Here is an 18,801-nt window from a genome sequence, read left to right as displayed (position 1 = left end):
TTTTCCTGAAGAGACACACTTACCCTTGCCACATACGATAGGCTGCCAAGAATTGCGGAGATTGTGCCAATTGGATGATTAAAAGAAAAGAAATTTAGCACATACTTTGTGACGGTGGTAAATCTTTCTTTTGTAATTTTATTGGTGAAGATTATTTTATACTTCATGCTTTATTTTAAGAAATTAAATCCTTCCTACAAGTTTGAACAATAGACCACCTTCAAATACCATTCTAAGTTATTTATTTTATATGTGATCTAATAATACGTGCGTGTTATTATTATTTCATTATTAATATGAAAGTGATTTCAATAATTAATCAGATATGCTATAATTAATTAAATATAGATTAGTTAATTAGTAATTGTGTGGGAGCAAAAATCGTACCTGATAAAATGATAAATCAGACCAGACGCTTGCGGTGGCCCGAGAAAATGGGGAAGGACCGCCTGTGATGTGATTAAAGATCAATTTAGCATCGATCCGACTAATGCTATTCCATTACCGGGGAGCTTACGAGACTTTTTTCTGAGGAGGTATCTTATAGTTGGACACCACCGTCGAAATATCAACAATCAATCTCAAACTTTGCGGTGACTTTCTTTCTGTTAGCGTTAAGTCCAGCTTCGGAGCTTAGGTACATGCTACTAAGTAGCTTTCAAGTACATAAAAGTGTAATCATTCACATTGAAGCAACCGTTTGACTTTTTTAAACTATAAAACAGTTATCTCAAAAGAATAAAAAACATCAAAAAATCTTTTAACAATTTAATTCTTATATCAACTCCCTATTTTGGTGTTTTATTTTTAAAAAAATGAACTTCATCGATTTTAGATTATTTGTTTTTAATCTCTTCCCACAAATTTAACTATCAACTAAAATGACAACTTTTTATCTAATGATGATTATACATTTAGGGATCGTTTGATAGAGTGCATTAACAAATATAATGTATATATTAATTTAGTGTATTAGTAGTATCTTGTTTCGTACACTTTTTCATGCTATGTTGCATTAGTTATACACTCTATTGTGTATTAAGGTGTGTATTACTAATACCATGGATTTTTAGATATTAGTAATACAATAAAATTTAATGCATGCATTAACATGCTTAAAGAATCAATTACTCCTCAAAAGCTTTTTTACATCTTTTTCATATTTTTATAAATAAATACTTTTAAAAAAAATTTATACAATACATATTATTTTTAATATATCAAATTAAATAATACGTAAAAAATAATTAATGCAAACAATACTTAATAATAGTAAGAAATTAAGAAAAGAAGATAAAAGAGCGCAAAAAGGAGGATAAGAAAGCCCCAAAATCCGAAAGAAAGGGTCCCACGAGTGAGGGAGTGATAAACAAATTCGGACCCACATACAAAAAAGAAGATCCTTAAGAATATTCCCCTAATATTCCTCTCCTCCTTCCAAAATGGATAACATTTCTCTTTCCTCCCACCGCCCATCTTCTCCTTCCTCATCTACTATATATTAATCCTCTTCTTCTACTTTCACACATCTCATCCTAAACGTAGCGTTTTGCAATAATCTCTAACCGAAATTCTAAAAATCATGTTTACAGAAGTTGAACAAGAACAGCTTATTGAGAAACTCGAAATCTTCAAGATCCAAGGCAGAGATAAGCGTGGCCGGAAAATCTTGCGCATCATCGGAAAATTCTTTCCTGGTACACAACTTTTTTATGTATATAAATATTCCGTTTTCCTGATTATTCCTGTAGAGTGTTTGGCCTGAATTTTCGATTTGTTTTTGTTTGTGGCTGATCAGCTAGGAATCTGAGTGTTGAAGTAGTGAAAAAGTATTTAGCGGAGAAGATCTTTCCGGAACTTGAGAAAAGGCCGTTCACCGTGGTGTATGTTCACACCGATGTGGAGAAAAGCGAGAATTTTCCCGGAGTATCAGCTTTACGATCGTTCTACGATGCGATACCGGTGAAAGTCCGAGAGAATCTGGAGGCTGTTTACTTTCTTCACCCTGGCCTTCAAGCCAGGCTCTTCCTGGCCACATTTGGTCGCTTCATCTTCAGCGGAGGGTAAGAATGTCATTTCTTAAATACAATGCATTTTCTTTTTACCATTTTGATTTAGATATAATCCAAATTTTCAAACAATAAAGCGATTAAATCTTTCTCTAATATAATCTGTAAATTGACAAGACTTGGATTCTAATTGGGAGTTATGTGCAGGTTGTATGGGAAATTGAGGTATGTGAACAGGGTTGATTATCTGTGGGAACATGTGAGGAGGAATGAGATTGGGATGCCAGAATTTGTGTACGAACATGATGAAGATCTTGAGTACCGTCCAATGATGGACTATGGCCTGGAGAGCGATCATGCGAGGGTCTATGGTGATGCGCCTGCAGTAGACTCACCTGTTACAATGTACTCCATGAGATGCATCTCATAAGCTAATTGGATGCCTTTTGCACTCTTTTCGGTTCATAGATAGATGTGTAGGAACAACCTTATGGCTTTCTTCTTTCCTCCATCTGTTTTAGTTTTTTGTCTGTCTGTCTATACGATTAGATAGAGGTTAGAGCTCTTCCTTCTTTTTCTTTTTTTGCTATATACTAGTAGGACAAAGGTTATCAACTTTGAAAGCATTGATGATTTCCAATATGAATACCTGTTGCATATGTTGTGGTTTGGATCTGGAATGTTTCTTTTCCTTCTGTAAGATGAATATACGTCATGAGGAATTTGGTTGTGTTGCTGATCAAGTAAATACGATGTTAAGTAAAGCAAAGCACTGCCCGCTAATTTCTTCAAGGGTATCTAATGAATCGTATGATTAGCAGCAGGTCAAATCTCATCTTCTAGCTAGGTGGGTGAACCTAAAACCCACATTTCTGGGTAGATAGATGTAGTACAAAATGAAGATAATCGGTCAATATGTACACAGGCAAAGTTTGCTCAAATTGATCATATTGTTGATAATTTGTTTGTCATAGTATATTATTGCAAGGACTCTGATTAATTGTGAAAAAGTTGAAATAAATTTAGGAAAAATTATCAAATTACACACTTTATATTTTTATATTTTTAATTATTCCCCATCATTTGTGAAAATTTCAAAAATACATCTTTTGATATATAAGATTATGCTGATACATCGATTTGATACATAAGTTTTTTTCATGATACATGAGTTCTTTTCAGAAAAACAAACTGATTCCGAGTTCAAAGCCCAATTGATGTTGTACAAATAGCATCGGAGTGACCAACTTGTGACTTGCTTCTTAACAATCTAGCAACTTGGTATTGAGATTTCCAGCGGCATACCCATTTTTCCCCCTTCTATGCAGATTGCAGAATCAACCACATTCATTGTTTTGAACAAAAAGACTCAACTACTTGAGACCATGATTTTAATTTTCTTCATAATCAATAAAAATCTAGAGACAGTAGAGAATAACGCGTTGAATTGTAGCATTTGATATTCTGCAGAGAATATGTTCTGTAATCTTTCACAAGGCGAAACATGTGAATGTGTTAGGTTGTAGCATGAGATACTCCAAATGTTAATTTGTCAGGAGAATATGTTCTGAAACCTTTTCACAGGGTAAGAGGGAAACATGTGAACACCAATGAGTTTGATGAAAAGAATCAATGGAGTTGCATTAGGCCTAGTGCATGCTTTTGGTGCACTCTTTTTCTGGGGCATTAAAGCACAAACCTTTGTGTTAAAAAAGGAATAGAGACATGAAACTTTCAGAGCGTGCAGCTAAACACTAGTGTTTCTGTGAAAGTCCGTTCATTCTGGTCCCATCCCATCTGATTTTCTTTCTGAGGGAAGGGATACCCCTTCAATTAGTAATTGGATTAAGTTTTGTACATATCATAGAGTTTGGCCTAAAGTTATGATAGGTTTGGCCGGACATGTAGGCAACCTTCTACCTTCGCCCCTGCCAAAAAATGGTTGCGCTTAACCACAAATGCAAGTGTTCAATTCAACTAGAATACATTGAGTCTAAGATTTACTGAAGAAGCAGTGACATACAATATTTTTCGCATTTCAAGATTCAATCTAACACATAAAATGGATCATAGGAGTAGATTTAACCATGGCATTGGAGAGATGATCTCAGCTGAGCCAGCTAGGAGGTGGCCAGAAAAAATCAGTGTAACCAGGGAAACATGCCATTGGCCCAATAAACGCGTTCTCCATGTGAAATCCCCCAAGTGAATAGTCTTTTTCATGTTTTAGGGCATCCCAAAAATCATGAAGATCTCCATCCTCAGCTTTCCTGAATTGATCTATGAAGTAAATAAAATTTCCTCTACACCCTGGAAAATCTTTAGCAGACACACAGTAGGACCAATAAGATGCATTGTCTCCGACAAATATGACTTGGTCCTTCAAGCTTGTAACTTCCTTCCAACAACGCTCCTCTTCCTCAAGTTTATACACTCTGAATCTAACTGCCATGTCGTAATCTGGTTCCTTTGTATCATCATCAGAGGTTGCAGCAGCGTAATTTGTTTGCTCTGATGATTTTTCCAAGTATCTGTCCACTAGAAATAGATCTGCATCCCCTGATGATTTTACCAAGTATGACCTATGGATACGAAAGTAACCATTCCTGTTTGGGTGAAATAGAGGATTTGTAACTAGACTCACTTTCAAAGAAGAATCCACCATAACCCCTCGCCCATATTGATCAATAGCAAACCATTTCTCCTTATACTTCACCAAGTCATGATAATAAGGCTTGTTCAGGTTATGGTCTCTAAGAAGACTCTCCATCAAATAATTTAATCTAACTTTCCCTCCTGTATTAAATAAAGACAATTTTCCACTCCTAAGAGTAGCAGTTGCTCTTGTATTACGTCCGTCAGAGGATTGGCGGAGAGCGAAAAGATGAACAACTTTACCAATAAAATATTGATTTGTATCTGCAAGAAAAATCAAGGAAGATTTATGCAGTACAGAGACGCGAAATTTGTTCAAATTAATCTCTCTTGGAAACAAGTTTGATGATGACGAGGAGATAGGAATAGGACTTCCAGTGATCGGGTTCAATAGGCGGAGTTGGCTTTGGCCGTCTCCGTCAAATTGTTCCGCCACAGCTATCAAATAACTGTTGGTTGATGGTGACGATGAAGGTGGAAGTTGTTGAAGATCAAGCCGGAAAACTAATCTTCTGATGTATTTACAATTGTCAGGAGGATTCTTACTGGGATTGTATTTAGGGAGAATGGAGAGTCTTTTATGAGGGGGAGGGGGAACTGCGGATCTCCAAGAGGTACAAACAGCACGAAAATGACCAACTTGAAATGAGTATTCGAGGCACTTGCTGATCTTAACAACTAGTTCTTCAGGAAGATCAGCCCATATGGGCCAAGAATACAGCTTCTTAGTTTTCTTCTCATTCATCTTGACAACTGACAAGTATAGGTGATTGCAAGTTAAATGAGCTTGGAGAGTTGTTTAATAGTAATATCACAATACTAGGTGAGGGTTTTAATCTTATAGTGCAGTCCATGACAGTACTGAAGCACCTATCTATTAGTTGAGATAAAAATGGAATAGAGACATGAAACTTTTGGAGTACACAGCTCAACTATACTTTTTCTATGAAAAGTCTGTTCTGTTAAGAAAAATAGTAGTGGATGTCCTGTTGTGGGAGAAAATTTGCACCTTCTCCCTTATCTCTTAATAATTCAGGCTATAAATAGCATTGTACGCAGAACAAAAAATACACGAAATTCTCTCATCTTTTCTTTTCTTTTTTTCTCTTACTTTGTCCTTCTTATTTTGCTAAGCTAGTTTATTTTATAAAATATTCATATTTTTTTTGAAATGTAAGCTACCTAGTTTCCTCAATACTTATTACTACTCCGTCGGTTCAGTTAGATTTTGAAGTTTATCGATTTGTAAACATGCTAAACTATTATAAAAACATTATTGAATATTATCGATTTAAATGTTAAGATTTGACACACTCTTTTATTGAAATCACTTAAAAATAAGAGACAAACCAAATGAACCATGCAAATAAATTGACAGATTGCATGTTGCTTAAAATCAAACACTAATATATTGTAGAATAATCGAGAATTTGAGACAATCAAAAATAAAAGTATGAAACTAAACCCTAAGACAATGACTTTGTATATGAAATGGTACAAATATAATTTATTATTGAATAATCGGTTAACTCGTTAAAAAAATTCTCAAATCATTAAAATCAATAACTTGATAATAAAAAAATTAAAATCATTATTAAAATCCCTAAATCAATAATTAATTACTAATAAATCAATAATTTTATTTCCATTCGAATTAGGCAATGTGTGTGCTATTTAGCTTATAGATTATTTTGCTCGCACGGGGACAGACTTATTTTATTTTTGTTTTAAAATATCAATAGCAAAAATGAGAAAAGAGAAGTGTCCCTAATTGGCTAATCAGAACAGAAACCCAATTCCAAATCTCTCATCTCTCATCTTCATCTGCTCACTGTCACCGTCGCCTCACTGCCGGCGGTGGAGTTTCCGGTAATTTTTTTGCCAATCTCATATTCTTTATCTTCTCTGTTCCTATTTATTTCGTTCATAAATAATTTCTACATTCGTTTTTTATGCTCCTATTTTATCTTTAGCAGAAAAACTTAGTGATATCTTTACAGATTAAGTACTGATGGTATTTCTTAGCTGGACGCGTCCATCTCCTGAAGAGCAGAAAGCATGTATCAACAAGTAAAGAGTGCCCAGATCCTTCCATTACAATTTATTTGTCTTACTATTTTCGTTTAAGAAAGACGCATCTTTCACTTTTTGTCTATTTTTAAATTCTAACTTTTCAGACCACTAAATTAAAAAACATTTTGGTACATTCTGCGTATCATTAGTTTAAGGTTAAACTCTTTGCCCAATTAAAACCAGATAAACAAGTTGAAAGATAGGAGCATTATTTATTTCCATTTCTATTAGTTTAATTGTGTGAATCATTGTTGAGCATTTCCTTGCTAACAGGTCTGGTTCATTTAACTATGATAATAGATTCAGGGGAGCTACTGAGAAATCTGCTCCTCTACTTAAGCAAGACAGAGAGCTTGCAAAGGATGGTTTCTCTGTTAATTGTGCTCGTGTTTTAGTCGGTTCAGGTGTTGAGACTTTTGAGAAGGGAAAAGCTGCCCTACAAAATTGGAGGTTTGGTGATATCAGTTATTTGTAGAAATATCATTCGATCAATGGTCTGATTATGTACCAAACCAACTTTGCAGGCATTTTGGATTGAATTGGGCATTTGTTGATCCAAAAACTCCAATTCAAAGTGGGACAAAGTTCTGTGTTTGTGTGAAGGAGTTCTTCCCGTGGCTTATGATGCCTCTACAGGTGGTTTATGTCACTGAGAACAAAAACTCGAAAAAGGGGGCTTCATTTAGTTTTGGCAGTGGAACTCTGCAAGGACATTTGCTGGTTAGTTTGCTCTCCTTGTTGCAATTGTTTGCTGTTACAATATACCTTTCAACTGCTTAGGTTCTCTGGTCATGATATCATTAGGTTCATGTCACTTTAGCTATAGTTGCAAAAAAACGTTAAGGATTTAAGATTCTGTTTCAATTACAAGCTGCTAAGCCATTGCAAAAGGTTTACATTGGGGGTGGTGGGTGGGTTAGTATCTAAGTCTAACAGAATGCATACTAGAAATGATAATGTTATGTCCTATTTTCCTTGTTTGAAGTTTTAAGTTTACTGTCACATCTTAGACCTATCATTCTCCTTTATAAAGCTGCATGAAAAACTTCACAAAGTTTGCTCAAATTGATCATATTGTTGATAATTTGTTTGTCATAGTATATTATTGCAAGGACTCTGATTAATTGTGAAAAAGTTGAAATAAATTTAGGAAAAATTATCAAATTACACACTTTATATTTTTATATTTTTAATTATTCCCCATCATTTGTGAAAATTTCAAAAATACATCTTTTGATATATAAGATTATGCTGATACATCGATTTGATACATAAGTTTTTTTCATGATACATGAGTTCTTTTCAGAAAAACAAACTGATTCCGAGTTCAAAGCCCAATTGATGTTGTACAAATAGCATCGGAGTGACCAACTTGTGACTTGCTTCTTAACAATCTAGCAACTTGGTATTGAGATTTCCAGCGGCATACCCATTTTTCCCCCTTCTATGCAGATTGCAGAATCAACCACATTCATTGTTTTGAACAAAAAGACTCAACTACTTGAGACCATGATTTTAATTTTCTTCATAATCAATAAAAATCTAGAGACAGTAGAGAATAACGCGTTGAATTGTAGCATTTGATATTCTGCAGAGAATATGTTCTGTAATCTTTCACAAGGCGAAACATGTGAATGTGTTAGGTTGTAGCATGAGATACTCCAAATGTTAATTTGTCAGGAGAATATGTTCTGAAACCTTTTCACAGGGTAAGAGGGAAACATGTGAACACCAATGAGTTTGATGAAAAGAATCAATGGAGTTGCATTAGGCCTAGTGCATGCTTTTGGTGCACTCTTTTTCTGGGGCATTAAAGCACAAACCTTTGTGTTAAAAAAGGAATAGAGACATGAAACTTTCAGAGCGTGCAGCTAAACACTAGTGTTTCTGTGAAAGTCCGTTCATTCTGGTCCCATCCCATCTGATTTTCTTTCTGAGGGAAGGGATACCCCTTCAATTAGTAATTGGATTAAGTTTTGTACATATCATAGAGTTTGGCCTAAAGTTATGATAGGTTTGGCCGGACATGTAGGCAACCTTCTACCTTCGCCCCTGCCAAAAAATGGTTGCGCTTAACCACAAATGCAAGTGTTCAATTCAACTAGAATACATTGAGTCTAAGATTTACTGAAGAAGCAGTGACATACAATATTTTTCGCATTTCAAGATTCAATCTAACACATAAAATGGATCATAGGAGTAGATTTAACCATGGCATTGGAGAGATGATCTCAGCTGAGCCAGCTAGGAGGTGGCCAGAAAAAATCAGTGTAACCAGGGAAACATGCCATTGGCCCAATAAACGCGTTCTCCATGTGAAATCCCCCAAGTGAATAGTCTTTTTCATGTTTTAGGGCATCCCAAAAATCATGAAGATCTCCATCCTCAGCTTTCCTGAATTGATCTATGAAGTAAATAAAATTTCCTCTACACCCTGGAAAATCTTTAGCAGACACACAGTAGGACCAATAAGATGCATTGTCTCCGACAAATATGACTTGGTCCTTCAAGCTTGTAACTTCCTTCCAACAACGCTCCTCTTCCTCAAGTTTATACACTCTGAATCTAACTGCCATGTCGTAATCTGGTTCCTTTGTATCATCATCAGAGGTTGCAGCAGCGTAATTTGTTTGCTCTGATGATTTTTCCAAGTATCTGTCCACTAGAAATAGATCTGCATCCCCTGATGATTTTACCAAGTATGACCTATGGATACGAAAGTAACCATTCCTGTTTGGGTGAAATAGAGGATTTGTAACTAGACTCACTTTCAAAGAAGAATCCACCATAACCCCTCGCCCATATTGATCAATAGCAAACCATTTCTCCTTATACTTCACCAAGTCATGATAATAAGGCTTGTTCAGGTTATGGTCTCTAAGAAGACTCTCCATCAAATAATTTAATCTAACTTTCCCTCCTGTATTAAATAAAGACAATTTTCCACTCCTAAGAGTAGCAGTTGCTCTTGTATTACGTCCGTCAGAGGATTGGCGGAGAGCGAAAAGATGAACAACTTTACCAATAAAATATTGATTTGTATCTGCAAGAAAAATCAAGGAAGATTTATGCAGTACAGAGACGCGAAATTTGTTCAAATTAATCTCTCTTGGAAACAAGTTTGATGATGACGAGGAGATAGGAATAGGACTTCCAGTGATCGGGTTCAATAGGCGGAGTTGGCTTTGGCCGTCTCCGTCAAATTGTTCCGCCACAGCTATCAAATAACTGTTGGTTGATGGTGACGATGAAGGTGGAAGTTGTTGAAGATCAAGCCGGAAAACTAATCTTCTGATGTATTTACAATTGTCAGGAGGATTCTTACTGGGATTGTATTTAGGGAGAATGGAGAGTCTTTTATGAGGGGGAGGGGGAACTGCGGATCTCCAAGAGGTACAAACAGCACGAAAATGACCAACTTGAAATGAGTATTCGAGGCACTTGCTGATCTTAACAACTAGTTCTTCAGGAAGATCAGCCCATATGGGCCAAGAATACAGCTTCTTAGTTTTCTTCTCATTCATCTTGACAACTGACAAGTATAGGTGATTGCAAGTTAAATGAGCTTGGAGAGTTGTTTAATAGTAATATCACAATACTAGGTGAGGGTTTTAATCTTATAGTGCAGTCCATGACAGTACTGAAGCACCTATCTATTAGTTGAGATAAAAATGGAATAGAGACATGAAACTTTTGGAGTACACAGCTCAACTATACTTTTTCTATGAAAAGTCTGTTCTGTTAAGAAAAATAGTAGTGGATGTCCTGTTGTGGGAGAAAATTTGCACCTTCTCCCTTATCTCTTAATAATTCAGGCTATAAATAGCATTGTACGCAGAACAAAAAATACACGAAATTCTCTCATCTTTTCTTTTCTTTTTTTCTCTTACTTTGTCCTTCTTATTTTGCTAAGCTAGTTTATTTTATAAAATATTCATATTTTTTTTGAAATGTAAGCTACCTAGTTTCCTCAATACTTATTACTACTCCGTCGGTTCAGTTAGATTTTGAAGTTTATCGATTTGTAAACATGCTAAACTATTATAAAAACATTATTGAATATTATCGATTTAAATGTTAAGATTTGACACACTCTTTTATTGAAATCACTTAAAAATAAGAGACAAACCAAATGAACCATGCAAATAAATTGACAGATTGCATGTTGCTTAAAATCAAACACTAATATATTGTAGAATAATCGAGAATTTGAGACAATCAAAAATAAAAGTATGAAACTAAACCCTAAGACAATGACTTTGTATATGAAATGGTACAAATATAATTTATTATTGAATAATCGGTTAACTCGTTAAAAAAATTCTCAAATCATTAAAATCAATAACTTGATAATAAAAAAATTAAAATCATTATTAAAATCCCTAAATCAATAATTAATTACTAATAAATCAATAATTTTATTTCCATTCGAATTAGGCAATGTGTGTGCTATTTAGCTTATAGATTATTTTGCTCGCACGGGGACAGACTTATTTTATTTTTGTTTTAAAATATCAATAGCAAAAATGAGAAAAGAGAAGTGTCCCTAATTGGCTAATCAGAACAGAAACCCAATTCCAAATCTCTCATCTCTCATCTTCATCTGCTCACTGTCACCGTCGCCTCACTGCCGGCGGTGGAGTTTCCGGTAATTTTTTTGCCAATCTCATATTCTTTATCTTCTCTGTTCCTATTTATTTCGTTCATAAATAATTTCTACATTCGTTTTTTATGCTCCTATTTTATCTTTAGCAGAAAAACTTAGTGATATCTTTACAGATTAAGTACTGATGGTATTTCTTAGCTGGACGCGTCCATCTCCTGAAGAGCAGAAAGCATGTATCAACAAGTAAAGAGTGCCCAGATCCTTCCATTACAATTTATTTGTCTTACTATTTTCGTTTAAGAAAGACGCATCTTTCACTTTTTGTCTATTTTTAAATTCTAACTTTTCAGACCACTAAATTAAAAAACATTTTGGTACATTCTGCGTATCATTAGTTTAAGGTTAAACTCTTTGCCCAATTAAAACCAGATAAACAAGTTGAAAGATAGGAGCATTATTTATTTCCATTTCTATTAGTTTAATTGTGTGAATCATTGTTGAGCATTTCCTTGCTAACAGGTCTGGTTCATTTAACTATGATAATAGATTCAGGGGAGCTACTGAGAAATCTGCTCCTCTACTTAAGCAAGACAGAGAGCTTGCAAAGGATGGTTTCTCTGTTAATTGTGCTCGTGTTTTAGTCGGTTCAGGTGTTGAGACTTTTGAGAAGGGAAAAGCTGCCCTACAAAATTGGAGGTTTGGTGATATCAGTTATTTGTAGAAATATCATTCGATCAATGGTCTGATTATGTACCAAACCAACTTTGCAGGCATTTTGGATTGAATTGGGCATTTGTTGATCCAAAAACTCCAATTCAAAGTGGGACAAAGTTCTGTGTTTGTGTGAAGGAGTTCTTCCCGTGGCTTATGATGCCTCTACAGGTGGTTTATGTCACTGAGAACAAAAACTCGAAAAAGGGGGCTTCATTTAGTTTTGGCAGTGGAACTCTGCAAGGACATTTGCTGGTTAGTTTGCTCTCCTTGTTGCAATTGTTTGCTGTTACAATATACCTTTCAACTGCTTAGGTTCTCTGGTCATGATATCATTAGGTTCATGTCACTTTAGCTATAGTTGCAAAAAAACGTTAAGGATTTAAGATTCTGTTTCAATTACAAGCTGCTAAGCCATTGCAAAAGGTTTACATTGGGGGTGGTGGGTGGGTTAGTATCTAAGTCTAACAGAATGCATACTAGAAATGATAATGTTATGTCCTATTTTCCTTGTTTGAAGTTTTAAGTTTACTGTCACATCTTAGACCTATCATTCTCCTTTATAAAGCTGCATGAAAAACTTCACAAATATGAGTTCGTGATACCTGGTGTTTGAGCAGGCTGGTGAAGAACGTTTTTCAATAGCATTGGACGAAAACGATCTAGTTTGGTACGAGATACTTTCCTTCTCGAAGCCTGCACATCTACTGTCACTTTTTGGATACCCTTATGTTCTTCTCAGGCAAAAATACTTTGCTCATCGATCAGGTAGTGTGGTGAAGAAACATTTATCTGCTTAAAATATGTGGGGATGTAGCTGTGAGTAAAAAAAAGTTCCTCATTGTAGACAAGAAATCTTAGTTGTAAAATATTCCCATCCACAATTATATTGGGTCTTGATTTCATATTTTTTTTGCATTACATGCACGACCTAGTTGCCAATAATGCAATTCTAGTCCTTGTTAAAAAATGACCCTGTGAATGATTTCAAGAAAGGGTCATTCCATTCTGTGTATATTCTCTATTGTTTCCGTCTTCCTTTGAATAGCTGTTATTGTTGTTTTGGCTGACCTACGAAAATGTGAATGTGAGCTCATCAATCACGGGGCAGTTAATTACAGTCGTTTCCTAGGCCACTCAACTTCCCCCCACCCCAAAGAAGAAAAACAAACGAACTGGTCATATACATCTGCTTTTTTCTTCATGACTCAAAAGAGAAATATGCAGCACACACTCTTATTTTGCTCTCAATTATCTCCCAATGAAGATTCTATAAGATGCACATTTTTGTTGCTACCATGTTAAAAGGTTTATACAACTTCCTAGAATTGTGACCATCATGCACCTTGTTTGAGTTTTTTTTCCAGCTAGCTCAGGTTTTATACTTTGAAGATCCAATGGAGGTTTCACATGTCCAAGGGGTGAATTTTAGGAAGAGGAAGTTACGTGGGAAATAGTTAAGGAAGTATTTACAAAATAATTTTAGGGGATACTTGCGTATTATTTAAAGCTGACCACGAAATTATTGAAACCACAGCTGATGGTTCCATCATTGGTATGTCATACCGTTGATGGTGAGAAATTCGGAGAAGTTACTGGAACTCACTTATACTAAGAAATCTTATTTTGTTGATATGTTTAGGTGTAATACTTTAAAAAGTGGTAGTCATGTAAGTTCTAAGTAGAGTGGACTATGTACCTAAATTGATAGTTGAGCATAGAGGGAGAGAAGGGCAGGACTGAGAGCAGAGAGTGCTGCACGGAAACTAATTCAGTTGGGGCTTGCACTTGTGTGTCTGAGCAATGGAGGAAGAAGCGGTATGATGTGATTTTGTTCTTGCTTAGGGTAAAGCTTTGAGTACAGCTCCACCATTGTACATATTACTAGACCTACAAAGCCAAGCAGGACTTTGTGATCTACCATGTTCATTTTACACGTTGTGGAATGAACTCGGGCCTGTTCCCAAGGATATTATTCATGGTAAGCCCACCAACCAGTGTGTCATCCAATTGAACCCTAATGCAGTAAGCTCTCTGTTCTTGATTGGATCTGCAACTTCTGCTGGTAAAAGATATAGGGGTGTCCGAGGAAAGAGAAATCAGCAGCACAAAGCTCGTCCTTAAAGAGGGCAGCCTGGATTCATTACCAAACTTTGTGTTGTGTGCCGCTACAATTGATCAGCTTTGCATGTTCTATCGATTGTCGTTGCCTAGTTCTACCTTTTATGTCTTCTTTGTGCAACTTCTGCTGTTTACTTTACGGGATAGTAAGCAGAAAAAATTTGATACTGGATGGTCTGGTACACACTTACTAGTCTATCAAGGAATTATTTCGTTTAAGTTCTAAAAATTCCAAAAGTAACAGTATGTCAATGTTGAATGTTAATTTATAATTTGGCTATACTCTTTATTTCTAATATTTAATATCTATGAAAGTTAAATTCAAATGTAACAGCTTAACTGTATATATTTCTAACTTGTGCACTTTAACATAGAAAAGTTACTATATATTTGATCAGTTGAACAAAAATCTGATGCTTACCTGAGTGAGTTCCTGTAACCTTAAGTTTGTTTCCTAATGTTGTTTATATTTTTGTTTAACTCCTCTTTTGAGTTGAACATTTTTTCTTTTTTGTGCATCTCATCTATGACAAAGTAAAAGTGAATAGCAAGATCATATGTTTGGTTGTTGCCAATGGAAGGGTGAAATCCAGGATTTTAAGGCAATAAATGTGATATCTCCCTAATACATTACTTAAATTTAATAATGGGTTTAGACATATTTCAAAAAGTTTTCTGCAGATATGCACATCTCGAGTCAAAAATTGTTTTCTATGTATATATATATCCATCCCTGTCTCCAATTCAGAACTTTGTTTTGATAAATGTTATAAACAATCCCTTCATGTATGCATATCGTGGAGCTTTTTGTATAGTCTTTTCAATGAGGCCACCTAAAAAACTCTTATGAATGAGTGGAAATCATGAGAAATGTGCAAGTGCAGTGACAAACAATGAAAAAGTGTAAACAAATTAGTTGAAACTTCGAGATAATATTAACTTTCAGAAAATATAAAGGCATTGAACATAGAGTATAGATCTAACTGAAAAACAGTAATATAGCCAGGAAGACAAATCAATGTTAGTGGCCATGAACATGATGAACTAAATTCTTCTGATTATTGAGAAATGATGATAAGTGACACATGGTGGGTAGGCTGTGTCTGCACTAGGGTTCGGATACATGACATGCGTTTGATCCACACTCGGCTTTTGGAGGCTTCAAATCACTGTGCTGAAGTGAGGAGACAAGGGTCTTCAAGCCATTTAGGTGGAGGCCAGAATATCTGAAGATGCTCAGGAAATGTCGTTATTCTCCCAAAATTCCCGGTGTCGAGATTATAAACTTGAGTATTGGGTCAACAAAATCTCAAGCGTTCATCATGTTCTTCTTCATTAGCTTGAAATTTGAAGTATACACAATTACCTTTATATCCTGGAGATTCTTGAGCAGAAAGAGAGAAGGAGCAATCTTCAGCAAAGAAAAATATCCGATCGCCCAAACTTTCCATTTGAATCCAAGCCTTTTCTTCCATCTTTAACGTTGTAGAGCTCAACCAGAAATAGCTTCCCACATGAATCCACTAACCGTTTCAAGGTAGGGACTGCAAACGATGAGTCAAAAAGGAGTGTCGTTCCTTCTATGTCAATGGCGCAAAACTGTCCCTGGTAGTTGATAATATCATCCCACTCACCGTCCATGCCATTTTTGATCCAGTTTTTTTCTCCTGATTTATACTGATAGAGTTGGCCTTCATTTTCAATACCCATTGCCGTCAATTGTTCGCCAGCACTACTGATCCGCAATGAGACTATCCCGCTTTCTCTTTTAGGCGTATAAAACACCTTACACAATTCAATAACTCGAAGATTCCACAAATTCAGTACGGTACCAAAGGGTGGAGATGGTTTAGCTCTGTTTTCCAATGAAATATGGGAAAGAAGACTCTCAATGCGAATTTTGTCAGGGGAGAACGGTTTACTAACCTTGATGGCGAAGGTTCGTTTAAATTTCTTCATATGGGGCAAGTTCCATAAATCCTCCGGAATCTGGAGAAGGTAGACGGTTTTCTAGACTAAGCTGGCTTTCTTTGGCGTTTTCGGATTGGAAAGAGTCGGTAAAGAAGGAAGTGGAGGAGGTTTGCGGAGAGGGAGAGTAGAGGATCGCCACAAAGGGCAAATGGAGCGAAAACGCAGATGATCCATCTCGTTCTCTTCAAGTTTCTCTGCAATTTTTATACATAAATCTGGAAAGAAGAAAGATAAGGAAGAAGATGAAGAAATTAAAATGTAATTGTGAAAGAAACACAACTGCGGAAGAATGGAAGAAAGGGAATTTGTGCAAAATCTTGATCAGTTTCAAGATCGCTCTTCATTTATTCAGTGCGATTCTTTGGTGCCTTCTTCATTTTGGCGGTAACGAGCATGTAATATTAGGGGTCGTTTGGCTGAAATTATAGTCTATAAGAATAATGCTAAAATTATAATGTATTAGTAATATTTGTATTAATAATATTGATATTAGTTGTGCTGAGATTTTTCTATCTATGATTGATTTGGTGTATTAAAAATAAGAGTCCGGAGCCAAAAAAACTATTTTTTTTCTTCAAAAATGCATAAAAGGCCGCTCTTTTTTAAAATTTCCAAAAGGGACAAATCGCTACTTGAGCAATGATTTCCTTTGCTACTTTTAACGCTGTCAAATTTTTTATTAAAATCGCTGCTCTTGCCGCAATTTTGTAAAATTATTTTTTTTCAACTAATTTTTTTTAACAAGTGCAACGATTTTCAATTTTTTGTAAGCATATCGCTGCAAGTGCAGCTATTTTCTTATCCTCCTGAATTGAAAGACACTTTTATACTAGCCCTTACCAAAAAATGTGTTGACCAGTGTTTTCATGGATAATATGAAAGAATATGTGGTATTGTTTAATTTGGTATATAAAAATTTTAAAAATGAAGATTTGCAAATTATTTCTAATCACCAAAGAAAAATGTTTCATACTAATAGTTTTACAATTATATTTTCCTTATATTAGATAAAAAAAAGTTATCTTAAGTTAATTTTACCAGTAATTATTGTAAAAACATTTTATTTTATAGCAATTAAAGAAATTTTCATAGGATATTATGCATACCTTGTTCTATGTTTAGAAGCATTACATTTTGCTATATATAAAATTAACACTAATAAACTTGCATAATTAATCCGGAACTTACATAATGAACTTGATATGTGAATAAGAAAATCGCTACACTTGCAGCGATGTGTTTAAAAAACATTGAAAATCGCTGCACTTGCAGCGATGCTGTTAAAAAAAAAAAGAAAAAAAAGTTGAAAATCACTGCTGTCGGAGCGTTGTTTTAAAAAAAATAATTAAATTTTACAAAATCGCTGCAAGAGCAGCGATATTATTAAAAAATCCCACCCCGTTTTGCTTAGGAAACCCAAATGGATAAGCAAGTCTTAGAAGGGTTAGCTACGTCCCGTTGGGAACCATGAAACAACTAACACCCTATCTTCTACTTCTAAAGATAGATAGAAAAGGTTAGGGAGTCCCAGCCGCTGAGGTGGCGTAGTGAGTCCTGGCTCCTATTTATTTATTTTATTGAATTTTTGATTTTATAAAAGGAAAAAAAGGCAAAATAGTAGATTATCTCTTTTTGGGGAAAACGATTCATAAGCCTTCAACAGGATAAGAAACTTGAGAGGATCGAGAAGGGAATCGCTGCTGAGGTAGTGATTTGTCCTTTTGTTTTTTTTTTAAATAGTGGCCCTACATGCATTCTTGAAGAAAAAAATAGCCCTTTTGGCTCTGGACTCTTAAAATAATATTCATTGCATAATTTTTTTTAAAAAAATATTTATTTATAAACATGGTAATGTATGCAATTATGTCTTTAAACATGGCAATGTACGGAAAGGAAGCGAAAAAGATTGTGAGAGACAATTATGTCTTTAAACATGACAATGTATGCATTAGAACCCATTACATTACTATGCATAAAAATTTATGATATTAACAATACTTACCTCAATGCATAATAAAATGTATTAGTACTGCAAACATTAGTTATATAGATTAAAAAACTATACCAAACAAGATTCTAATAATACACAAAGCTAATGTATATATTATTTTCTCCAATACACACGACCTAAATCCTAATGCTAATAGCCCCTTACTCTCCTTACTTTAGCCTTCACATAGGCTTTTCAATATAATCAATGAGGAAAATGATGGAAAAAATGTCAAGAAAAGAGAAATAAATAAATAAAATCTTTCGCCAAGAAAGGTGTCTCATCACCTAATTTATATCTAGTGTTATTATATATAGGAAAAAGAGTCTAATATACCCCTCAATCTTTTTATTTAGAATTAATATACTCTTCATTATATATTAAAGTGGCTCATATATTATACTCCTACTGTTATATAAATGGCTCACAATATGTTCTTTTCCTCTATGAAAGTGAAAAAATCAATTTAAAAATTGATTTTTTAAAATAAATAATGTAGGGGTATATTTGATATTTTTCACACATATTTCTTTTTTGTCTTTTTTGATTCAACGTCTAATTTGGATTTCTTATTTTGATGGTCAAATTTATTTTTTCACTAACTTTCTTGTAAGATTTACCATATATGCCCCATAATTTTTTTCTTACTTTTTTCTCTTTTTTCA

The 18,801-nt window shown here is 34.7% G+C and overlaps 5 protein-coding genes across 9 annotated transcripts; 3 read left to right on the top strand and 2 right to left on the bottom strand.

The window, feature by feature from the left end:
* The first annotated feature begins 1,472 nt into the window (after positions 1-1,472).
* LOC129873766 (uncharacterized) lies at positions 1,473-2,668 on the top strand. Its single transcript, XM_055948939.1, has 3 exons — positions 1,473-1,697; positions 1,799-2,063; positions 2,217-2,668. Exons 1-3 carry the CDS (start codon positions 1,583-1,585, stop codon positions 2,437-2,439), a joined length of 603 nt encoding a protein of 200 aa, XP_055804914.1. The 5' UTR covers positions 1,473-1,582; the 3' UTR covers positions 2,440-2,668.
* Positions 2,669-3,974: 1,306 nt separating this feature from the next.
* LOC129873765 (F-box protein SKIP23-like) lies at positions 3,975-5,674 on the bottom strand. The gene has a single exon (XM_055948938.1). The coding sequence runs from the start codon at positions 5,407-5,409 to the stop codon at positions 4,117-4,119; it is 1,293 nt and encodes a 430-aa protein (XP_055804913.1). The 5' UTR covers positions 5,410-5,674; the 3' UTR covers positions 3,975-4,116.
* Positions 5,675-6,375: 701 nt separating this feature from the next.
* LOC129874634 (UPF0548 protein At2g17695-like) lies at positions 6,376-8,406 on the top strand. Of its 3 annotated transcripts, none has more exons than XM_055949955.1 (5): positions 6,376-6,533; positions 6,665-6,734; positions 7,011-7,187; positions 7,262-7,457; positions 8,044-8,406. In XM_055949955.1, exons 2-5 carry the CDS (start codon positions 6,676-6,678, stop codon positions 8,077-8,079), a joined length of 468 nt encoding a protein of 155 aa, XP_055805930.1. In that variant the 5' UTR covers positions 6,376-6,533; positions 6,665-6,675; the 3' UTR covers positions 8,080-8,406. The 3 variants fall into 3 exon arrangements, with proteins under 3 accessions (XP_055805930.1, XP_055805931.1, XP_055805929.1); XM_055949956.1 differs by having other exon boundaries at positions 6,385-6,533; positions 6,638-6,734; XM_055949954.1 differs by having other exon boundaries at positions 6,385-6,533; positions 6,641-6,734; positions 8,044-8,405.
* A 420-nt stretch (positions 8,407-8,826) lies between these two features.
* Positions 8,827-10,526, bottom strand: LOC129874633 (F-box protein SKIP23-like). Its single transcript, XM_055949952.1, has one exon. It carries the CDS (start codon positions 10,259-10,261, stop codon positions 8,969-8,971), a length of 1,293 nt encoding a protein of 430 aa, XP_055805927.1. The 5' UTR covers positions 10,262-10,526; the 3' UTR covers positions 8,827-8,968.
* Positions 10,527-11,228: 702 nt separating this feature from the next.
* Positions 11,229-13,069, top strand: LOC129874223 (UPF0548 protein At2g17695). 3 transcript variants are annotated; one of them, XM_055949480.1, is made up of 5 exons: positions 11,229-11,385; positions 11,517-11,586; positions 11,863-12,039; positions 12,114-12,309; positions 12,675-13,069. In XM_055949480.1, the coding sequence occupies exons 2-5, from the start codon at positions 11,528-11,530 to the stop codon at positions 12,852-12,854; spliced, it is 612 nt and encodes a 203-aa protein (XP_055805455.1). In that variant the 5' UTR covers positions 11,229-11,385; positions 11,517-11,527; the 3' UTR covers positions 12,855-13,069. The 3 variants fall into 3 exon arrangements, with proteins under 3 accessions (XP_055805455.1, XP_055805453.1, XP_055805456.1); XM_055949478.1 differs by having other exon boundaries at positions 11,244-11,385; positions 11,493-11,586; XM_055949481.1 differs by having other exon boundaries at positions 11,244-11,385; positions 11,490-11,586.
* Positions 13,070-18,801: the final 5,732 nt, after the last annotated feature.

Source organism: Solanum dulcamara, chromosome 11 (assembly GCF_947179165.1).
Source record: "Solanum dulcamara chromosome 11, daSolDulc1.2, whole genome shotgun sequence".
Taxonomy (NCBI): Eukaryota; Viridiplantae; Streptophyta; class Magnoliopsida; order Solanales; family Solanaceae; genus Solanum; species Solanum dulcamara.
The sequence above is the reverse complement of the archived record's forward strand: the minus strand, read 5'-3'. Positions and strand labels throughout refer to the sequence as shown.